Consider the following 21161-nt stretch of genomic DNA (forward strand, 5'->3'; position numbering starts at 1 on the left):
CGGGACCCGCGGCGCGCGGGAGCGCGCTCTGGAGCCGTGATCGCGCATCACGTTAATACTACGTGGCTGAGCGGTATCGTGCCGCTCTGCCGCAGTAGTATTACCGTGCGCGGTATTAAAGTGGTTAATTTCAGACAATTTTTAGTATTGCCAGTGCACTACCAAAGTGTGCTCATTGAACCCAAGCTAAGAGAGACGTCTGAGTTACATCAATAAGTACAGGCATTTCTGGGAAGCTTTTAAAAGGTTTACTGCTATTGGGTCAGACTATATTGTATGTTATAAACAGGCAAAAAATTTGGGGGAGCATACCCATGTATTTCCAAAGCTGCTGCAGCTATGAACCAAAAGACATGTATATATAAAAAAAAAGAATAGCGCGCAAATGCAAAAGAAATTACTACCAAATCTGAAGAGAGTCCATAAATAAAAATGGGGGTTTGGTCCCACCATATGGCCATATCGTGCTCAAGCCCACTACTGCGTCAAAGTACCCCATTATCAGTGGGTCCTACACTATCCATGAAAAAGAGATGAATCCAGCCCTTCTAACCCTTGGAGACAACACTCCTTGCTGGGAAAAATGTGCAAATGCACTACAGGGGACTCCTCCTATATCCATTTGATGGTGGACACTGATTGAGTACAGGTGTATGTGGGGGGTGGGGAGGGCTGCTCAACCTCGATAGTCTGGTCAGACCGAATACATAATAAACAGGCAAAAAATTTGGGGGAGCATACCCATGTATTTCCAAAGCATGTACATATTGTATGTACAGTAGGCTAATCAACTGACAGATGTTTGTATTCTTTTTGCACATAACAAGCAGCAATATATTTATTATAGTTACAACATTTAAAGTGTTCCTAACCCCACAACAGTAAAATCTGTCTATAGATGCAGAATAGCATGCTTGTTATACTCACTGTGTAGCGTAAGTGATTAATCCTCTGCATGTGTTAAAAGGCTGTGTGATCCTGTATGCAGAGATCCTCCCCCCCTCCTGCACGTTCACTCTGGGAAATTTCAGATAAGACACAGTAAGTGTAGTTCAGCTGCGCATGCTCAGTTTGGTCTCTATTGCTAGAAAGAAAGCTTCCTGGTTTGAGCTGAGCTATTCAGGTCACATGGTATTAACATCACACATGTGGGTGTGTATACAGATCGTAAATGACAGCCCAGTCCCTCCCTCCTCCTCCATGCCCAGTAACTACAAAAGAACACAGTGGGTGGGTTGTCACATCTTGATTGATGGATGATCCACCTCCCATAAAAGCAAGAGGACACAGGCTGTAGTGAATTTCAAGAGGCAGTGAAATATCCTCCTACATGAACACTCTGGAATTGGGTGGACCCTGTAGAGTATCACGTGACCGCAGTATACCGATCATTTAACAAGATATATAGCTCCAGTATTTTAATGTAAAAAGATTTATAAGCTATAGGTAGTGCAGGGGGGCTCATGAACATTTTTTATTACTGGGTTTAGTAACACTTTAATGTGCACGTGTTTAAATATTACTTTTTTTTGTTACTGCTTGTCAACACATGCAGAATATTCATCTGAATATCAGTTTTGTGACACTGGGTGTAGAAGTTTTCTTCTGGGTACTGACCATAAAGTTTCCACACTGAGGTGTATTTCCTATTTGTTGCCAGTTTCCTTAGCTGTGCCTGCTTTTTTCACAATATTTGCTTGGTTTAGTAAATCATCCTAATGGTATGTAAAACACAATAGAGTGTTGGTTTGAACTGCCTCTAAAATGCTAAATACTTGTGGTTCATTGCCCAATTTTTAAAGTTCTGCTTTGTTTCTTTTAGATATACAGAGGAGGCTCTACCCCGGCACCCATGCCTGAAAATTATTAGCAACTGTGAACAGATGCTTTCCAGCCACACGTCTCGCCGCCTCATAACAATGGAAAAGGTGAAGGAGTTTGAGGTAAGAGTGCTGAGACAGAGCAGAAGCCAGAGCAGGGACATATTTTTACCTGTGTCAGAATCGGCAGCCATTCAGCATGTTTGCATTTGTCTCACTTTTCCTTTCTGTATGACATCATACTGTGTGGCATTTAACAGCGGGAAACTACATTTCTCCTTTTAATATATCAGCAGACCTGTTACATTCTGTCGCTGCTCTTTTCCAGGCTCTATTTCTGCCAGTGAACAGAGTACAGATCTATTTTAAACTCTTATGTTAAAGGGAATATAAATTTGGAAGCTAATTGGGCTACAAAACAATATACAGTACATCAAAACAAAGATAATTTCCAGTAATCCTCCAACAATATCAAAATGTATTAGTTCACTTCACATTTTTGGTTCAAATTAAAGACTGTTAAAAACATTTAAAATGAAAACACTTGTAACGTCTACATCTTGATCATGTCAAAACAACCATTATGCTTCACTTACATTATTTTATTTAGTACAAGTACTTACAGTGCATCTTTCCAGTGCCTTAGTGTTTCTTTGTTTAACCATGAGGTCCCTGCGCTACCAGTTGTTGGCCCTACCCTTCAGCTTCTCCAGTGCTTTTTGGGTTTTTACCAAGGTGCTGACTCCAGTGTTAGCTCTGTAGTTTTCTGGCAGCTGCATTGTAGGTTACTTGGACGACCACCTGTTGAGGCAATAGTTACAGAAGGCTTGGTTTATTAATGTTTCTCTAAATGTCCAGACCTTAAATAGGTTTGGGTGGATCCTGAATTTTCAGAAATCCTTCCTGCAACAGACTTATTGATTTGGAAAACCTGGGTCTGGTCCTGGACACGTCTCATACCAGAGTCTACCTTCCCCAGGGGAACCGTAAGATGATCTAGTCCCAGGTTTGAATTCCTAGGTCCTGGAGCTGTCCAACTCTCCACTTTTGCACAAGAGTCTTCAGGCAGATGGTAACCTCCTTAGCCTCCTTTGCCCAGTTTTGATCCACACATCTGCAATGCAAATGTCTGTTGTTGTGGGACAAAGTCAATCCTATCTCTGAACCGGCCAATTTTGTGACACAGAAATCCGGCTTTATAGATGAGCAAATACATTCTTCCCATGTTCTGCAAGAATCTTAGCAGACCGCAGCCTGTGCAGGTGCCTTAGTCATAGTAGGAATCACATCCTGATAAACATACTGGGGCTTTCAGCATTGGATCACCCAGTTGAAGGGTCAGTTGGAAAAAACCATGGCTTTGACGTACCTCAACCATGGGGCCCCCCAGAAGTCTCGCTGTGGCAAGTGAGTTGTAGAAAATCCTCTCTTGGGCAGAACTAGACAATCAGCAGGCAGATGTCCGTGGACCCAGTAAACTGGCTTCTCCACCCAAAGATTTTCCAGAACCTGTGTTGGTGGGGGGAAACTGGATGTTGATCTCCTGGCCTCCAGGTTCCAGAACAAACTAGACCTATTTGTATCCAGGTACAAGGATACTTCTAGTAGAAACAGTGGATGCTTTGCTGGCTCAGTGGTATCAGTACTTGCTAATTTTATGCATTTTGTCTCCTCTCATTTGCTCTGCAAGATCAAAATGAAGGGCATTCTGGTGATTCTCAGTGCTCTGAACTGGCCCAGATTGTCAGGATATTTTGCCCCAAGGGCTGATTTACTGTCCTGTTTCTTGGTCACTGGCTATAACAGGATGGCTGTTGAAGCCCAGGTTCTATGGGACAGCAACATCTAAAGCTGTGATTCCCTTCCTTTTCCCAACCTAAGAAAAGTTGACTTTTCAATTTACTTTTGTCGAAGGAGAATACAGTCAGATATGCAAGCACTGTTCAGGTGTTCAACAGCAACTGCTAAATGCAATAGCTAGCAGCTGACAATCCTTTATCTATGCTGCCTAGCATGATGGATCAATGGATATCTGTCCTTTAGCCCATAGGGCTGAATGAGGGAGATTTAAAATGCTCAAAGTCACAGTACACACTTACATTTTATAATATCAGTATAGCAGTTCAAACAATATTTATTTTTTGGCAATCCTATATAAGTTTAATTGTAAAGTCTGCTTTCATATTGTGCTTGCTACCTATCTTCTGGTCATCTCTTGCCCTAACTTCCTGAAATCCCTTCATGCTTTGTAGCACTTCCTCAGTTTGCTTTTGATTTCTAAGAACTACATATCCCATGGTACCTTGCTGCCTTGAATTGGTGATCTTGTATATTTTCTGTACTGACTGTGCCTTCTGAAACTCTACCTCTCAGCACCTCTGTAGTTCAGACAGCAGGCTCTGAAAAATGTGTGAACAGGAGCGCATAGTGAATACGTGTTACAGAAATCCAGGATTCAAGTAAATGTGTGGGATTCTTCGTAGGATTTTAAACTTCAAGATCACTCAGACTATTAGGCGTAGGATATAAATAAATAAAATTCAATGTGGAAATCAATGTTTTATTATTATTATTATTATTATTATATTGCTCCGGTATACAGGGACATGTCAGGAATGTATTCTTGTAGATATTTAATGTTACTAAAAGCTACACTTAAGGTAAATCATTTTACTACTCATGTTTCACTATATTTATTTATTTTAGAATTAGATAACTAAAAATGTCAGCGTTACCCCCTCTGTGTTGTGAATAACCTGAAAAATGTATTGGGTATGCTGATGTTAAACAATATTGTTATAAACTAGTATCTAAAGGTTCACAGTGCCCCCCCACCCCCTTATTCCCCTGTTCAATAATGCCTATGTGCAATCATGTACTATTAAGCAATACAAATAGTGCTTCTGAGGATGCTCCGGAGGGAGTGGCGAAAAGCGTAAGGCGGGGTTTACCAGTGACGTCACACCTGACCCGAGGGGCGCATGCCGACTTAGTGTCCATGAGACATGGTGATCCATACTTGTATAACTTTGCAAACAAGTGAGTGCAATCTGTTTGTTTTTATTCACGCTTAATAAAACAGTTTTACACTATGGGAGCATTCCCTTGCTTAGCTTTCCACCTATAAGTCATATCAAGACTATATAGAGATTGGAGGCACAGAGCAAAAGGAGTGAAGGAGAGACCATCATAGGAAAGGCAGACACCTGGCTACTTGGAAATGATAGTGCATTAATTTCACATCTATTCGGTAAGTAGAGGCACAAGAGGGGAGCACAGTGTGTTCACATATGCACAGGAGTGATTAAATCCAGAACAAGTTAATATATTTCCCTTTCTATCAGGACTTGATGTCGGCTGCCACGTCCCGGCGTGAGTACAAACAAGAAATTCCCCATTCAGTTTGGACTTTTAAAGCGGCAGTTCAGACACCATAGTGTGTGTAAAAATCACAATTTATTCATATATATAATATATTAAAAAAAAGAAATATTGTACATATACAGTGCTAAGCATATTAAAAAATTGTACATTTCACAGCCAGTTAGATTAGTCAGTACAGTTGGATAGAAGTTACTCCATAACCACCCCAAAAGCAATATGTTTTTATATATATGAATAAATTGTGATTTTTACACCCACTATGGTGTCTGAACTGCCGCTTTAAAAGTCCCACCCGAAGGGGGAGTTTCTTGTTTAAGCCCAAAACAAGAGACACACTTGAAGCCACATTGGATAACCATTTGAATGGACTGAATGAAAACGATTTATTGTATATACTGTGGGAAAAATAACTTTCTCTTTCGTTCATTAACGGACACAGCTCCTGGTATTCATAACCATTGGGTTATACTGACCCCTACATGAGTAGGACACTAAGCAGAAAAAAATTCTGGCTATACCAATGGTCAGTCCCAGGGGGGTATACTCCTCTCTATGCTATAGCCAGTCTTTTTTCTGCCTAATCAGGAGTAAGGACCTGGTTCCTTGCTGGGATCTCTGATCCCGGCAACATTTTTTTAGATAGAAAATAATTTTCCTCCTTGATTTTTCCCGTGAGATCTACACTGGCAGACTCGGCAACGGGCTGGATAATCTAGATCCAGTGGTCACCCCAGTCTTGTCGACGAACGCATGCAGACCTCAGCTCCGCGCTAGGTCCGCCGCGACATAGCCCCACTGGACAGGGGCTGGACTGCGAGTTAAACGTCTCATGAGGTCGTATACGACCGGGTCTCGGCCTGAGACGCAGAGTTCCTCCTGGCCGACAACCCCCCTCATTTCGATGGAGAGGGGGTTGCCACCTTGCTGAGTCCCCCATCCTGCCCCCCCCTTCCACATACACTGGGGCTGTTTGGGTGGTCTGGTCACTTTCCAGGGGTGGGGGTAGGGCTGATTTACGCCTTCCCACCTCTCAACCTTCTGTCCAGACTTCTACGCAGGATCAAAGCATTCCGGTGATCTTAGTGGCCCTGGACTGGCCTCACCTACCTTGGTACGCTGATCTGGTGCTGCTCAGGGAGGATCTTCTGTCCCAAGGACCGATCTTCCATCCTGCTTTACAGTCGCTAGCTTTGACAGCTTGCCTGTTGAACGCCAGGTGCTGAAGGATAGGGGTTTATCTGAGTCTGTGATTCCTACCCTATTGAAATAGAGGAAATCTACTTCTAAGAAGATCTACCATCGTACGTGGAAGACGTACATTGCGTGGTGTGATTCTCTTGAGGTTCCACCTCGCTCCTTGGTGGCTCAGAACTTAACCTTCCTTCAACGGGGGGTTGAATAGAAATTGGCCTTGAGTACCATCAAGGGCCAGGTGTTGGCTTTGGCAGTCTTCTTCCAACGACCTTTGGCCACACACTCCCTGGTGCGTACCTTTCTTCATGGTGTCCCAACATTTTGTTCCTCCATTGCGGGCTCCGTTGCCTCCTTAGGATTTTTAATTTGGTGCTTTCAGCAGAAGTTGGTCTTTTTAGTGGCTATCACTTCTGCGTGCAGGGTGTTGGAACTGGCGGCATTATCCTGTCGTTCATCTTGCCTGGTGATTCACAGGAATAAGGTAGTTCTTTGCCCCTGTCCGTCGTTCCTTCCAAAGGCTGTCTCTGGCTTTCATTTGAATAAAGATATTGTGATGCCTTTCCTGTGTCCCAGGCCTAAACACCTGAAGGAAATTAAAAAATATCCTCCCTTAGTTTTGCCATCCGAAGGAAAGTGCTTTGCATGCCTTGAATGTGGCCTGGGCAATTAGTGAGTACCTGGCAGCTACGGAGTCTTTCAGGAAGTCAGACTCTCTATTTGTGTGATGGACCTCGAAAAAGGTTGTCTGCTTCCTCTGCGACCTTTCCAGATGGATTAGACAGACGGTGGTCCAGGCCTATTCTATCAGGGGTCAGGTTCCTCCTTTCCCTGTCAAGGCACACTCTACGAGGGTGCTTAGTACCTCCTGAGCCTTCTGTCATCAGGCATCAGTGACGCAGGTTTACAAGGCGGCCAACTGGTCGTCGGTGCACACTTTTACAAAGTTTCACACAGTGGATGTGTTGGCATCTGCAGATGCTTTCTTTGGCCGCAAGGATTTGCAGTCTGCTGTTTAGAGGACTTGTTCCTCTTTAAGGGTATATTGTTTTTTTTTTTTCAAGTGGGCTCCGGCTGTTTAGTTGAACCCCTGTTGCCTGGTTGGCTAATGTTTAGCCTTGGGGAATTTTTTGGTTGTTTCCACCCCTCATGTTTAACACTGCTTTGGGATGCCCCAATAGTTATGAATACCAGGAGCTGTGTCCGTCAATGAAAGAAAGACAAAATGGGATTCAGAATGGGAATGAAAATCCATTTCTCTGATGTTCATTGACGGACACAGCACCCGCCCCTCTGTGGAGTTGTTATTGTCCTGACACTGCTTGTTACAAAACTGAGTGGCTATAGTAGAGAGAGGGAGTATACCCCCTGGGCTGTCCATGGGTGTAGCTATAATTTTTTTCTGCCTAGTGTCCTACTCCTGTGGGGGGGGGGGGGGTGGCAGTATAACCCAATGGTTATGAATACCAGGAGCTGTGTCCATCAATGAACATCAGAGAAATGGATTTTGCGGTAAGTCAAAAATCCCATTATTTGATCCCCTGCAGATTTTGTTAGTATGCCCACTTACAAAGAAATGAACTATTAAACTGTCTGCATTTATTTTCATTTTATCCAGCATTTCAGCATTGAAGTTTACCTTTTGAGATCTTTAACCTGCTAAACTAGACCTAATTCTTAAATAGTATCTAAAGGTTCACAGCGCTTCCCCTTATTCTCCAGTGTAATAATGCCTATGTGCAATCATGTAATATTAAGCAATTCAAATAGTGAAAAGTATCATACAGTAAATCGTTCTCCCTCCTTTCAATGTTGTTCAAAAATTGCTATTTCAATGCATATACAGTGGGGAAAATGAATTTTCTCTTACGTCCTCCGACAGTCGCCGCCCACTCACAAGTCTTCACCAATGGGTATTGACCTTTGCTCCGCAGGAGTAGCTAGGCAACAAGAATTGTTAATAACAAAAGCTTTTAGCATAGACACACCCCTAGGGGCTGTCCCCTCAGTCAATACCTCCCTGCACCAGCATTCCCAACTCAGTTTGATCTTGCCTAGCTTAGGAGTAGCTGGCTTTCCTGTGCTGGGGCTCAGTCTCAGCCTTCTACCCTTTTTGATTTTATTTCAAAGTATTTTTCTTTTCTTTACTAGCTGTTATTTTGTCAGCTTTAGTTTAGGGTTCTTTGGATGAAGATGTTCATGCGGAGCTGGGTCTCGGACTGGCCGCCCTGGATCTCAGGGCTGAGTGCCAAATGGATCCCCAGCCTGCCATCGAGCGTTCAGCTTAGGTTTGCCCTGGCACATTGAACGACCCATCCCTGTTCGCTGCAGGGATGCTGCCTGTGAGGTGGCTACCTCACTGGACGCCATGCTGAGGTCTATTGCTGCAGTCCACAAGCGTCCTGGCTGCGGCACTCCCTGTCTGCCTTGATAGCGGTTTGTCGCTGGAGACGGCTCCCCACGCCATCTGGTACGGTAAGCATCTTCTGTGTGGGGACCTTCTGTGTGGGTGTCAGTCTGTGGCTGTGTAGTACCCCCCATGTCTGTGTAAATGTGGGCTCCCTGTCAGATCCCTGTATGGCTGCTTTGCCTGTGGGCTGCGAGGGGGGGGCCATCCTGCTCTGCTGTGAGTTATGCTCTGGGTGCAGATTTAGGTACAGACATGTGTTGTGAGGCAGCCGCTGCTGCGTTCCGCCACTTTTTTTGCATATATGCTGTGGCCGGCCCTGTCCCTGTACAGCGCCGTGTTTTGGCGCCATTCGCCGCCATTTTGGCGGGCCGCGCTCGTTCGAGCGCATGTCGGCGCCATTTTCCTGTAGCCTCATCCCTCAGCCGAGCGGCCATGTTTGCGGAGCCTCATAGGCTATATCAGTCAGCCAGCTATTGCATCACTTCCTCTTTCTCTGGGAACATTGATCGGTGGCAGCAGCCTGTTGTGCTCTCTCCAGGTTCTTACCTTCTTTGTCCTGTCATTCCTTGCTCAGTGTTATCTATCCCTGCAGGATCGGTGCATACAGTAGTGTACGGGGGCTGCGCTCGCCGTGGTGTTAAAGGGCCAGTACCTTTTTTTTTTTTTTCCTTTTTTATTGCTGGGGCATGGATTCTCAGGATAGCAAGTTTCCCCCGCCCTGGTGGGGGACCAGGGGGCTGCTACACCCCCCGAGGGGGCTGATCTGGCCGCGGTGGTGGCGTCCTTGGTTTCTCAGGTGCAGATGCTGATGGCTGATCGATCCGCAAAAAGGGCCAGGTTATCCATTTCCTCTGATTCAGAGGGCGATGTGGCTGCTGTGGCTGGCGTACCTTTCTCGGGGTCCCGCTCATCTTTGGACCTTATGGGGTCCGAGGGGGAGGCGGAGGTGGAGGGGGTTGATGTTTTTCCCCCTGGCTCGCCTGAAGAGCTTGCACTCATGAATGAGCTGATTGCCTCCATTAAAGATACCTTGCACCTAGAGGATGAGCCTACTCCTCCTGCTAGGGTGTCCTCTTTTGGAACGCAGAGAACTCGAAAATCAGCGCAGGTTTTTCCCTGCCCTGCGGAATTTCATCATACTGTTAATGAGCAGTGGCGCAATTTAAAGAAGCCCTTTACTGTGCCAAGTAAGTTTAAACTGCTTTATCCGTTTGCGCCCTCCACTGACGAGCGTTGGTGTGTGGCGCCTCAGGTGGATCACGCGGTGGCCATTTTGAACAAGGCTACTGCGGTTCCTTCTGGGGATACCACGGTTTTCCGGGACCCTACGGACAGGAGGCTGGAGTCTCTTGCCCGTCATGCCTATATGGTTGCTGGTTCTATGCTGAAGCCTATTTTTGCTTCCATTATGGCGGCACAGGCTGTTGCAGATTGGACGAAGATGCTCAGGCGCACCCTGGTGGCTGATTCTGCTCCGCCTACCACGTTGGCTATGGTGGACCAGATCCATCAGGGTGTCATGTACTTGTGTGATGCGGACTTGAATTTAGCTCCCTTGGCTGCGTGCCTGTCCAGCGTGGCGATACTGAAACGTCGTCTGATATGGCTGAAAAGTTGGTCGGTCGACCAATCTTTTCGCAAGACGCTGGCGGATTTTCCCTACGCGGGATCTCGCCTTTTTGGCGAGGCTTTGGATACTCTGATTAAAGGGGTTACGGGGGGCAAGAGTACTCTTACCCCAGTCTCACAAGCATAAGTCCTTCCGTGGTAAACGGAATTCCTCGTCTAGGCCCTCTCAGGGGTCCTTTCGTGCCTTTCGGTCGCAATCCAAGGGCAAGCCCTTCAAAGGCCAAGGCTCCCAGAAGAAGCCGTGGGCAGGTAAGCAGAAGTCCGGCCAGTCCGGTTCAACTTCCCATGCCAATTCCGCCTGAAGGGGCGCCCTCACCCGTTTCTGGGGTGGGGGGACATCTGCGCGGTTTCCTACAACCTTGGCTGACCCACATTCGGGACAGATGGGTTCAGGAAATCGTTCGATCTGGTTACAAGATCGAATTTCTCTCTCGGCCCGGTGGGCAGATTTTTTCCCTCAAATCTTCAGCTGTCTCCGGAGCGCTTGCAGGATCTGCACCTGGCGGTGCGGGCCCAAGGGGTGGTTGTTCCGGTGCCTCATCAGGACAGATTTCGGGGGTTTTACTCCAATCTGTTCACTGTGCCCAGAAAGGAGGGCAAGGTGCGTCCGATTCTGGACTTGAAAGCTTTGAACCGCTTTGTGCGGGTTCGCAAGTTCCGCATGGAATCCCTGCACTCAGTGGTGGCTGCCAGTGACTGTAAAGCAGGATGGAATATCGGTCCTTGAGACAGAAGATCTTCCCGAAGGTGGTAGACGCCATGGAGCGTCGACCGCCAGATTCACGAGGTCTGCGTACCAAGACCGGCGGGGCCAGTCTGGCGCCACCAGAATCACCGTTTTTGGTTCCGAGGACAACCTGCGAAGGAACCGAGATAGCAACTGAATTGGTGGGAATGCATACATCAGCCGATACTGATGCCACGGAGCCACTAACGCGTCGGACGCGTCTGCCCGAGGATCGCGCGTCCTTGCCACGAACCTTCCCACCTTGTTGTTCAGACGAGACGCGAACAGGTCCACATCCGGAAGACCCCACTTCACGCACAACATCTGGAAGACCTCCGGGTGGAGCGACCATTCCCCCTGGTCCAGAGTCTGGCGGCTCAGATAATCCGCCTGCCAGTTCTCCACCCCCGGAATGTGAACTGCCGTTATCGCCGGGACGTGCGTCTCGGCCCAAGACAGAATGTCGGCTACTTCCCGAGCCGCTCGGGCACTCCTGGTGCCCCCTTGGTGGTTGATGTAGGCCACCGCTGTGGCATTGTCCGTCTGTACCCGAACCGGACAGCCCTGAAGCTTGTCCGTCCAGCGTTGAAGGCAGAGATTTATCACCCGCAATTCCAGAATGTTGATCGGAAGGGAGGATTCCTCCTCCGACCAAGTACCCTGGGCGGACAGAACGCCCAGAACACCACCCCAGCCCGACAGGCTGGCATCCGTGGTGATCACCGTCCACGAAAGCGGACGAAAAGACTTGCCCCCCAACACCGCCGGGGACTGCAGCCACCATAGAAAATTCCTTCTCGTGCGAAGACTCAACGAGATCTGAAGATCCAGAGATTGTGGTCGCCCGTCCCACCTGGACAGGATCTCCGCCTGGAGATCCCTCGTGTGAAACTGGGCGAAGGGAATCGCCTCGAAGGCCGAGACCATCAAACCTAAACACCTCATGCCCGTCCGGAGGGATAAGCACGGAACGTCCCGAAGGGACCTGACTTTGTCCTGAAGCGTTTTGAGCTTGTCTTCCGGTAGGAAAACTTTTGCCTGAACCGAATCCAGAATCATACCCAGATAGGGAAGACGAACCGACGGGCACAGCGTCGATTTTGGGAAGTTTATCGTCCAACCAAACTCCTGCAGAGTCTGCATCGTGACGGACAGGTCCTTCACCAGACCCTGACTGGTCGCAGACCGAACCAGAATGTCGTCCAGATACCCCAGGATCGAGATACCCTGGGCTCTCAGTAAGGCCAGAACCGGTGCAAGCACCTTGGTGAAAACCCACGGAGCCGAAGCGAGACCGAAGGGTAACGCCACGAATTGATAATGATCCTCCGCAATGGCAAATCGAAGGTACCTTTGGTGACCTTCGAAAATGGGGATGTGTAGGTATGCATCCTTCAAGTCGATGGAGGCCATGAATTCTCCCGGAACTAGAGCAGCCACCACCGAGCACAGGGATTCCATGCGGAACTTGCGAACCCGCACAAAGCGGTTCAGAGCTTTCAAGTCCAGAATTGGACGTACCTTGCCCTCCTTTCTGGGCACAGTGAACAGATTTGAATAAAACCCCCAAAATCTGTCCCGATGAGGCACCGGAAGCACCACTCCCTGAGCCCGCAGGTCCTGCACCGCCAGGTGCAGATCCTGCAAACGCTCCGGAGACAGTTGAAGGTTTGAGGGAAAAAAACCTGTTCGCCGGCCGAGATAGGAACTCGATCTTGTACCTGGACCGAACGATCTCCTGAACCCACCTGTCCCGAACGCGGGCCAGCCAGGGTTGAAGAAAACCGAGCAAACGTCCCCCCACCCCAGGACTGGGTGAGGGCGTCCCTTCAGACCGCGTTATGGGCAGCGGACCCGGACTGGCCGGACTTCTGCTTACCTGCCCACGGTTTCTTTTGGGAGCCTTGACCCTTGAAGGGCTTGCCCTTATAGTGCGACTGAAAGGCACGAAAGGACCCCTGAGGGGGCCTTAACGAAGCATGCTTCTTACCTTGAGCGCCCTTAGCCTTGTGAGATTGGGGCAAGAGCGTGCTCTTACCCTCAGAGATCCCCTTAATCAGCGTATCCAGTGAGTCGCCAAAAAGGCGAGATCCCGTATAGGGCAAATTAGCCAAAGTCTTGCGAGAAGATTGGTCCACAGACCAACATTTCAGCCAAATCAAACGGCGTGTCAACACCGCCACGCTGTGCACACGTGCAGCCAAAGGAATTACATCTAATTCCGCATCACACAAATACATGACACCCTGATGGATCTGATCCACCATAGCCAATGTTGTCGGCGGGGCAGAATCAGCCACCAGGACGCGCCTGAGTACTTGCGTCCAATCCGCGACAGCCTGAGCTGCCATAAGGGAAGCAAAAATAGCTTTTAGCATGGAACCGGTAACCGAGTAAGTATGACGGGCAAGAGACTCCAGTCTCCTGTCCGTAGGTTCCCGGAACACCGGGGTATACTCTGCCGGAATCGCAGTGGATTTATTCAAAACCGCCACCGCGTGATCCCCCGGAGGTGGAACACACCAGCGTTCATCAGTGGCGGGCGTGAAGGGATAACGCAGCTTGAACCTACTTGGCACAGCAAAAGGCTTTTTTAGATTGCGCCATTGTTCACTAACAGCGTGCTGAAAATCCTCAGTGCAAGGAAAAACCTGCGATGTTTTGCGTCTCCGCTGTGTCCCATAAGAAGCCAGAACGGCAGGCGGACACGGTTCATCCTGTAAATGCAATGTTTGTTTGATAGAAGCAACCAATTCATCCATGATTGCAAGCTCTTCAGACGAGCCAGGGGGAGAATCATCAACCCCCTCAACCTCTGCATCCCCCTCCGACCCTGCAAAGTCCAGGGACGAACGGGACCCCGATAAGGGGACCCCAGCCATAGCAGCCCCATCACCTTCGCCCTCTGAATCAGAGGAGATTGAAACTCTGGGTCGTTTAGTGGATTGAGCAGCCACAAGCATCTGCACCTGAGCAGCCAGGTTAGCCACAATTGTGGCCAAATCGCCCCCCTCAGGGGAAACAGCAGCAGCCCCTTGGCCTCCCAGTAAAGTGGGAGGAAATTTGCTTTCCTGAGAATCCATGCCCCCAAAAGTGTGCAGGAGAAAAAAAGGGTAACTGCCCCTTTAAAAGCACGGCGAGCGCAGCCCACCGCTCACACACACCAGCACAAGTCGACCCCCACAGGGAAAACTACAAACTCAGGCAAGGAACACAGGACTAAGGAGGATAAAAACCTGGAGCGATCACTGCTGCTGCTGTATCGATCGGTGTGCCCAGGGAAAAGAAGTGATGCAACAGAAGCCGCTCCTAGAAAGCCTATGGAAGTCTACAAAAAAATGGCCGCCGGGGGAGGAGGTAAATGCAGTGCTACATGAGGCCGGAGCGATCGCCGCCAAAATGGCGGCGCTTGGCGCCAAAAACGCCGCTCCCAGCATATACAAGAAGCCCACATATGCCTGCAGTTATCATTAAAATGGCGGACCACAGCAGCGGCCGCCGCATGTTGCACAAAACATGTACCACAACATGCCCTACAACATATAGCATGTCACATAGAGAAATCACACAGTCAGTAACACAGAACCGTGTATCACAGCCCCCCTCCTTGCAGCCCACAGCAGCAGCCAGACAGGAAGCCCCATAGTGTGAACAGACATGCAGGGTTACACAGTCCCAGACTGACACCCACTAAACAGACAGGTCCCCACACAGAGTACACTTACCTTCTGAATGGCGTGGGGAACCTGCACAAGCGATCAAGCCACTGCACATGGGACAGGGAGAGTCGCAGCCAGGACGCAGCAGAACTGCGGTGCGAAACCGCATGGCGTCCAGTGAGGTAGCCACCTCACCACAGCATCCCTGCAGCGAACAGGGATGGGTCGTTCACCAATGCCAGGAAAAAATACCTGACTGAACGCTCGATGGCAGGCTGGGAAGCCACTGGCCCACAACCTGCGACCAGGGGGGCCAGCCCGAGACCCAGCCCGCACGATCCTCTTCATCAGAAGAACTAACTATCGCTGACAAAAGTAACAGCGAAGTAAAGAGAGAGAGAAAAACTCAAATAAAATCAAAAAGAAGATAAAGGCTGAGACAAAATGCCCCAGCACAGAAACAGCCAGCTAACTCCTGAAAGCTAGACAAAGAAACTGAGGTATGGAACAGGAAGCAGGAGGGTATTGACTGAGGGGACCACCCCCTGGGGGTGGGATATGCTAAAAGCTTTAATATTGACATATTCTGTTGCCTAGCTACTCCTACGGAGCAAAGGTCAATTACCCCATTGTGACGAATATGGAGAGGCGGCGACTGTCGGAGGACGTAAGAGAAATATAATGTTTGGGGGTTCTAAGTAGTTTTCCAGCAAAAAAAAATGATTTTAACTTGTAAGCACTGAGTGCGAAAAACAGGCCTGGGGCTTAAGTGGTTAAGTCTAAGATTGTTTTTAATGACATTGGCTTTGTTTGTGGGCGTGGTACTGCTGCAGAATACATTTGGGGCCAATCACGCACCTCCCTGACGGTATGGCATGATAGATAAATATATCTGCCTGTAGAGTCTATCTGGGATTACATAAAGAGACAGAAGGATTTGACGCAGCCTACCTTCACAGAAGATCTGTGGTTAGTTCTCTAAGATGTTTGGAACTACCTACCTGCTGAGTTCCTCCACAAATTGTTTGCAAGTGTACCTAGAACAATTGATGCTGGCTAGAAGACAAAGGGTGGTCACACCAAATATTGATTTGATTTGGATTTCTCTTCTGGTCATTCACTATTTTCTTAAATGTTAATTGATAAAAATAAACTATTAACACTTCTATTTCTGAAAGCATTCCTAATTTACAGCATTTTTCGCTCCTTCGTAATACTTTTGCACAGTACTGTATGTGGCCCATTCTTTAAAAATTTAACCCCTAAAATTTGTCAGTCTAGTCTAGAGTGAGAATGGCTAGCTTTACACCAGTTAGTTTTCTTATAGATCTCCAATCACAAAAATAATTTTTATAAACTAACCTTTACATTTGCCCTGGAACACTTGACTCAGATATAGGATCATTTTGTGACACGCTGCATTTTCTGCTTAAAGGAGCAGTACAGCCAAAGCTTGTTTGGTTGATTCCTATGGATCGTTCTGCACTCCTGTGACCCGTTTTCAGCTGACAGCGGGCTGATGTCACAGAATCGGTCCAAGCTCGGGAAAGATTGTGATCATATGGTTGGGATCTGCCCACATGCCTGGACCGGCACTCAGCTCAGTCTCTCAGCAAACTGCTGAAAGCCTGACCTGGGCGCTCCCACCCCCTCCACAGCCCAGCGCTCCAGCAAGCACACCAAAAGGGGGGGGGGCAGAGCAGAGAGCGGTGACTGACAGTCCCTAGCTCTCTGCTCACGGAGCTCTGAGAAACATCCGTTCGGTTTCGGGTGCAAATCAGGTCTAAAGTTTGCCTGTATTGGGACATGAAATCCAAAGGCGCACAGGACCCTTTTCCAGTGTACTCTATGGCTGCCCCGGTGCTGTGTGAACCAGCTCCATTGAGAGCCGGTCACACTCTCCTGTCATGCAAATTGGATGCAGCAAAACCCGCATCCAATTCACATAAGGGTGAACCCAGCCTTAAGGTTCAAAATGTTGTGAAGCATTACATTCTATTTTAAAAGGCTTATCCACAGGCAATATTATGCACCCATAGAAAATAACATGAAGCTGTATTCATTAATGCAGATGGCCTGGCAGAACATGTTTTATTCATATGCGCTTAGTGTCTTTGGAAGATGCCCCGTTCTTGGACCTGACATAACTTTGAAAGTCTACATGACATGTCGCGATATACCATATAATTTTACCTTCTACGCCTAAAAGATAGTCCTTGAGTTCAAATAAAGTGTGCTTGGACCTGAGAAGAGTATTTCGACAGAATGATGCTTGCTGCAGGCAGGAGGAAGCATGGTCTTTAAGTGTTCCCTCCCCTAGTGATCACTTACCCAAACTGTTCCTACATTGTAACTTTCTGGTAGCATGGGGCTGTTCTGTGTACATATACTGAGAAAGGCTACTGTGCAGAAAGCAGCTTTAAGATGCCTGCCCCCCTCTGGGACAGTGCCATATTCCAGGAAAGTGATTCCGACCCTGCAACTATGATGGGCTTGACCTAATATGGAGGTGAAGGCACTGTTAGGGGAAAGTTAGTAAATCATTGCCAGTGTTACAGTAACACCTTACTTGGCATGCCTGCCCTTAGCACGAAAACTATCTCTGTAGCTAGGTCCCCTTTAAATGCTGATAGCAACAGAACATACATCAAAAGTTTTGATTTTTTCTCCTTCTGTTTGTCCTAAATGGTTGCATTTCCAGGAAGTGGCCTAAATGTGTTCATAATGCACGGATCTAACCATCTGTGGTTTATACTTGATTTGTCAAAACATCACAGCTTGAGGGAAGCCACTACAAGGTCATAAGCATCTATGATGTGCACAACAAGCGACCAAATCTCAGGCAGTGCTTGGATAAAACAAGAGCAAGAATGATAAACAGCCCTAGCATTAACATAACAAATTGTGCTTGTTACTCCTCAGATCAACAGTGTTGACTTTGGCACAAACAAAAGGTTTGCTCTGTTTTTTTCCCCCACTTTAAACCCTTGGCATATGTTTGTTTTCTTTCTAGTTTTTGTTTGTAATCCACAAGCAGGTTTTAAATGAAGCATCTTTTTAGAATGGCCACATTGGTAGTTTTATTACTTATTAACCCCTTGAGCGCTGCATGCAATCCCGCTTTTTCAGTCCAATATTTTCTTTTCATTATTTTTTTTATGCAATTTTGGCTGTTTATCCAAGCATCTGTTTGTGGTTTCAAGAGTTTGGATTACAGCACCTGACCGAAGCACAGAGACAAATGACTTACTGCTCCTTAGCAGGCAAACAGGCAGGTGCTTCTAATTCACAGAGCAGATGATTTGCAGATAATTTGCACATTGACACCAGAACTTTACATTGCACGCTCTGCTAAGGGGTACTTGGAGCTATGAATGATTTCCTTTTAGTTACTGAACACAGATAAAGCTGTGCTCTGTAGTTTTGGAGCACAAGCACTTCTTTTCTCAGAAATACACTAAGTGATTCCAGCCTTCTGTACACTTGTTAACAGAACAGTGCAGTGCAGTACACACTGTCAAAGTTGGTTCTTTGAATTCGGATGCTGCTTATATCCGTTTTTTTTTTTTTTTTCATATTGTGTGAAGAATCCCTAAAATGTTCAGCATCTTAAAGCAGAAACCTTCTTATTACTAATAATTACACTACAATTTTTTTTTTTTTTTAATGATTTTCTGCACAAGCACCACCTTGTTCAGATCCAGAGTTGTCTACGTAAAGAGAATCCGGCATATGCCCTTCACATCTAGCTCATGCACAATTCTCTGATGTTTAGGGTGATTTGGGAAATAATAATTTCACAATATTTCTGATTTTCACCTTTCTACCCCATCATTCTATGGCAGTTTGTCCCCCACCACTGCCCAACTGTCTTTCATCACTGCCACTCGGTTTCTTACTGTCTCACTTTTTCTTTTATCCCTCTCCCTTTTTTCTCTGTGCCTCTTATTGCTGCCCCATGCCAGTTTTACATTACTACATTAGTCTTCATGTGTCCTATCCTTTATATACTTGCAATCTTTCAGTGACATCATCTAGAATGCAGACCAGAATTACGGCCCCGCTCTTTTTTTTTTTTTCCTCATTTCTACTAATTAAAGTTTTAATATGTTCTGTCATACTCCTGTTCCATACACCCCCCCCCCCCCCATTACCATTCAATCACAATCTACAGAATAGCAATAAGGGCTGTACACTCAGGCTGAATATCAGGCAGCATTTGGATTGTGTGTACTGCAGCCAGTCTGACAGAAGCCAGCCAAAGGGGCATGACTGTAAAAGTTCTGTTGATCAGCATTAGAGTTGAGCGGACACCTGAAAGTCCGTGTTCGGCGGGTTCGGCCGAACTTGGAAAAAAAAAGTCCGGGTCCGTGTCCCGGACTTTTTCCGAACTTTACCCGGACACCGAACCCTATTGAAGTCAATGGGGACCCAAACTTTCAGGCACTAAAATGGCTCTAAAACACCAATGGAAAGGGTTAGAGTGCTGCAAATGGCAGCAAAACGTAGTTAAGAGCATGGCGAGTGCTCTGCAAACAAATGTGGATAGGGAAATAACTTAAAACAACAAAAAAAACAGAAAAATAAAACAATGTTCTTCATCTGTGAAGGACGAGGCCCATATGGAGTAGGAGGGAGGTTGAGGTGGTGGTGGATGTGGCGGTGTCATAGTCGTGCGCACAGGGTGTGCCGGGTGTGCCTGGGCACACCCTAATCACCTAGGGCACATTAGCATTATCGCTCTGTTTGCCAGTGAGGAGATGGGAAAGATCTCCCTCGGACCTGCTCTGCCATAAGAGAAGTGCCACACACTTCTATTTCACTTTGCCAGCAGGGAGAGAAATTTACCGGAGCCATATACATGTAGGCAAACAAATGCATGTGTATTTAAACTTTGGGGTGCACACCCTAATGCAATAGGCTGCGCACACCTATGGGCGGTGTAGGTGGAAGCGGCGGTGGAGGAGGACGAGGTAGCCAACACTCCTTTTTTTCATTCATTTTAAATGAGGGTACATCCCAAAAGAGTGAGAAAGATGAAAAATAGAACAATGTCTGGGTAAGGTCGGTATCCATCTCTATTCTGCACAAGGTACGGAAAAGTCCTGTGGGATCCATGCCTGGTTCATTTTAATGAACGTGAGCTTGTCCATATTGTCTCTGGACAGGCGGCTGCGCTTGTCTGTGATAACGCCCCCAGCCGTGCTAAATACACATTCAGATAACACACTGGCTGCAGGGCACGCCAGCACCTCCAAGGCGTAAAGGGCAAGCTCAGGCCATGTGCCCAATTTGGAGACCCAGAAGTTGAAGGGGGCAGACCCATCATTCACTACATGTAGGCGTGTGCACACATACTGCTCCACCATGTTGGTGAAATGCTGCCTCCTGCTAAGACGTTCCATATGAGCTGCTGGTGCTGCTGTTTGTTGTGGCGTGCTGACAAAGCTTTTACACATTTCGGCCATGCTAACCCTGCCTTCTGAGGTGCTGGCGGTGCCCTGGTTGCCTTGGCGACCTCTTCCTCCTCCTCCTCTGCCTTGGCCTTGTGCTTCCACCGTGGCCCCGCTGTCAGGTGGGAATGCCAGCAGCATCGCGTCTACCAGCGTGCGCTTGTACTCGCGCATCATGCGATTGCGCTCCAGTGAGTGAATTAAGGACGGTACGTTGTCCTTGTAACGGGGATCCAGCAGCGTGGCCACCCAGTAATCAGCACAAGTTAGAATGTGGGCAACTCGGCGGTCGTTGTGGAGACACTGCAGCATGTAATCGCTCATGTGTGCCAGGCTGCCCAGAGGCAACGAAAGGCTGTCCTCTGTGGGAGGTGTATCAACCGTGTCCTCTGTATCCCCCAGCCACGCACCAGTGATGGCCATGAGCTGGCCTGGGTGCCACCCTGCTGTGAACATGGTTCCATCTCCTCCTCCATCTCCTCCTCCTCATCCTCCAGAACTGTGCCCCTGCTGGACAATTGTGTCCCTGGCGTTTGTGGGTGCAGGAACCCACCCTCGGAGCCACTTGCGAATGACTGCCCTGAAAGCCTTGGAAATGTTACCTCTTCATCCTCCTCCTCCTCCTCATCCTGTGCCACATCCTCTTCCATCATCGCCCGAATCGTTTTTTGAAGGAGGCATAGAAGTGGGATAGTTAAGCTGACAACGGCGTCATCGGCACTGGCCATGTTGGTGGAGTACTCAAAACAGCGCAACAAGGCACACAGGTCTCGCATGGAGGCCCAGTTATTGGTGGTGAAGTGGTGCTGTTCCGCAGAGCGACTCACGCGTGCGTGCTGCAGCTGAAACTCCACTATGGCCTGCTGCTGCTCGCACAGTCTTTCCAGC

At 47.7% G+C, this 21161-nt stretch overlaps 1 protein-coding gene across 2 annotated transcripts in view; it reads left to right on the plus strand.

The window, feature by feature from the left end:
• Positions 1-21161, plus strand: part of TRMT11 (tRNA methyltransferase 11 homolog) — a 195216-nt gene that overhangs the window by 130401 nt on the left and 43654 nt on the right. For both annotated transcript variants that reach the window (XM_082252119.1, XM_082252120.1), the window contains one exon: positions 1823-1943. In XM_082252119.1, the coding sequence (XP_082108245.1) occupies positions 1823-1943 (121 nt within the window). The remainder of the gene's footprint in view (positions 1-1822; positions 1944-21161) is intronic.

The sequence above is a fragment of the Pelophylax lessonae genome, assembly GCF_965119305.1.
Source record: "Pelophylax lessonae genome assembly, chromosome: 3".
Lineage (NCBI taxonomy): Eukaryota > Metazoa > Chordata > Amphibia > Anura > Ranidae > Pelophylax > Pelophylax lessonae.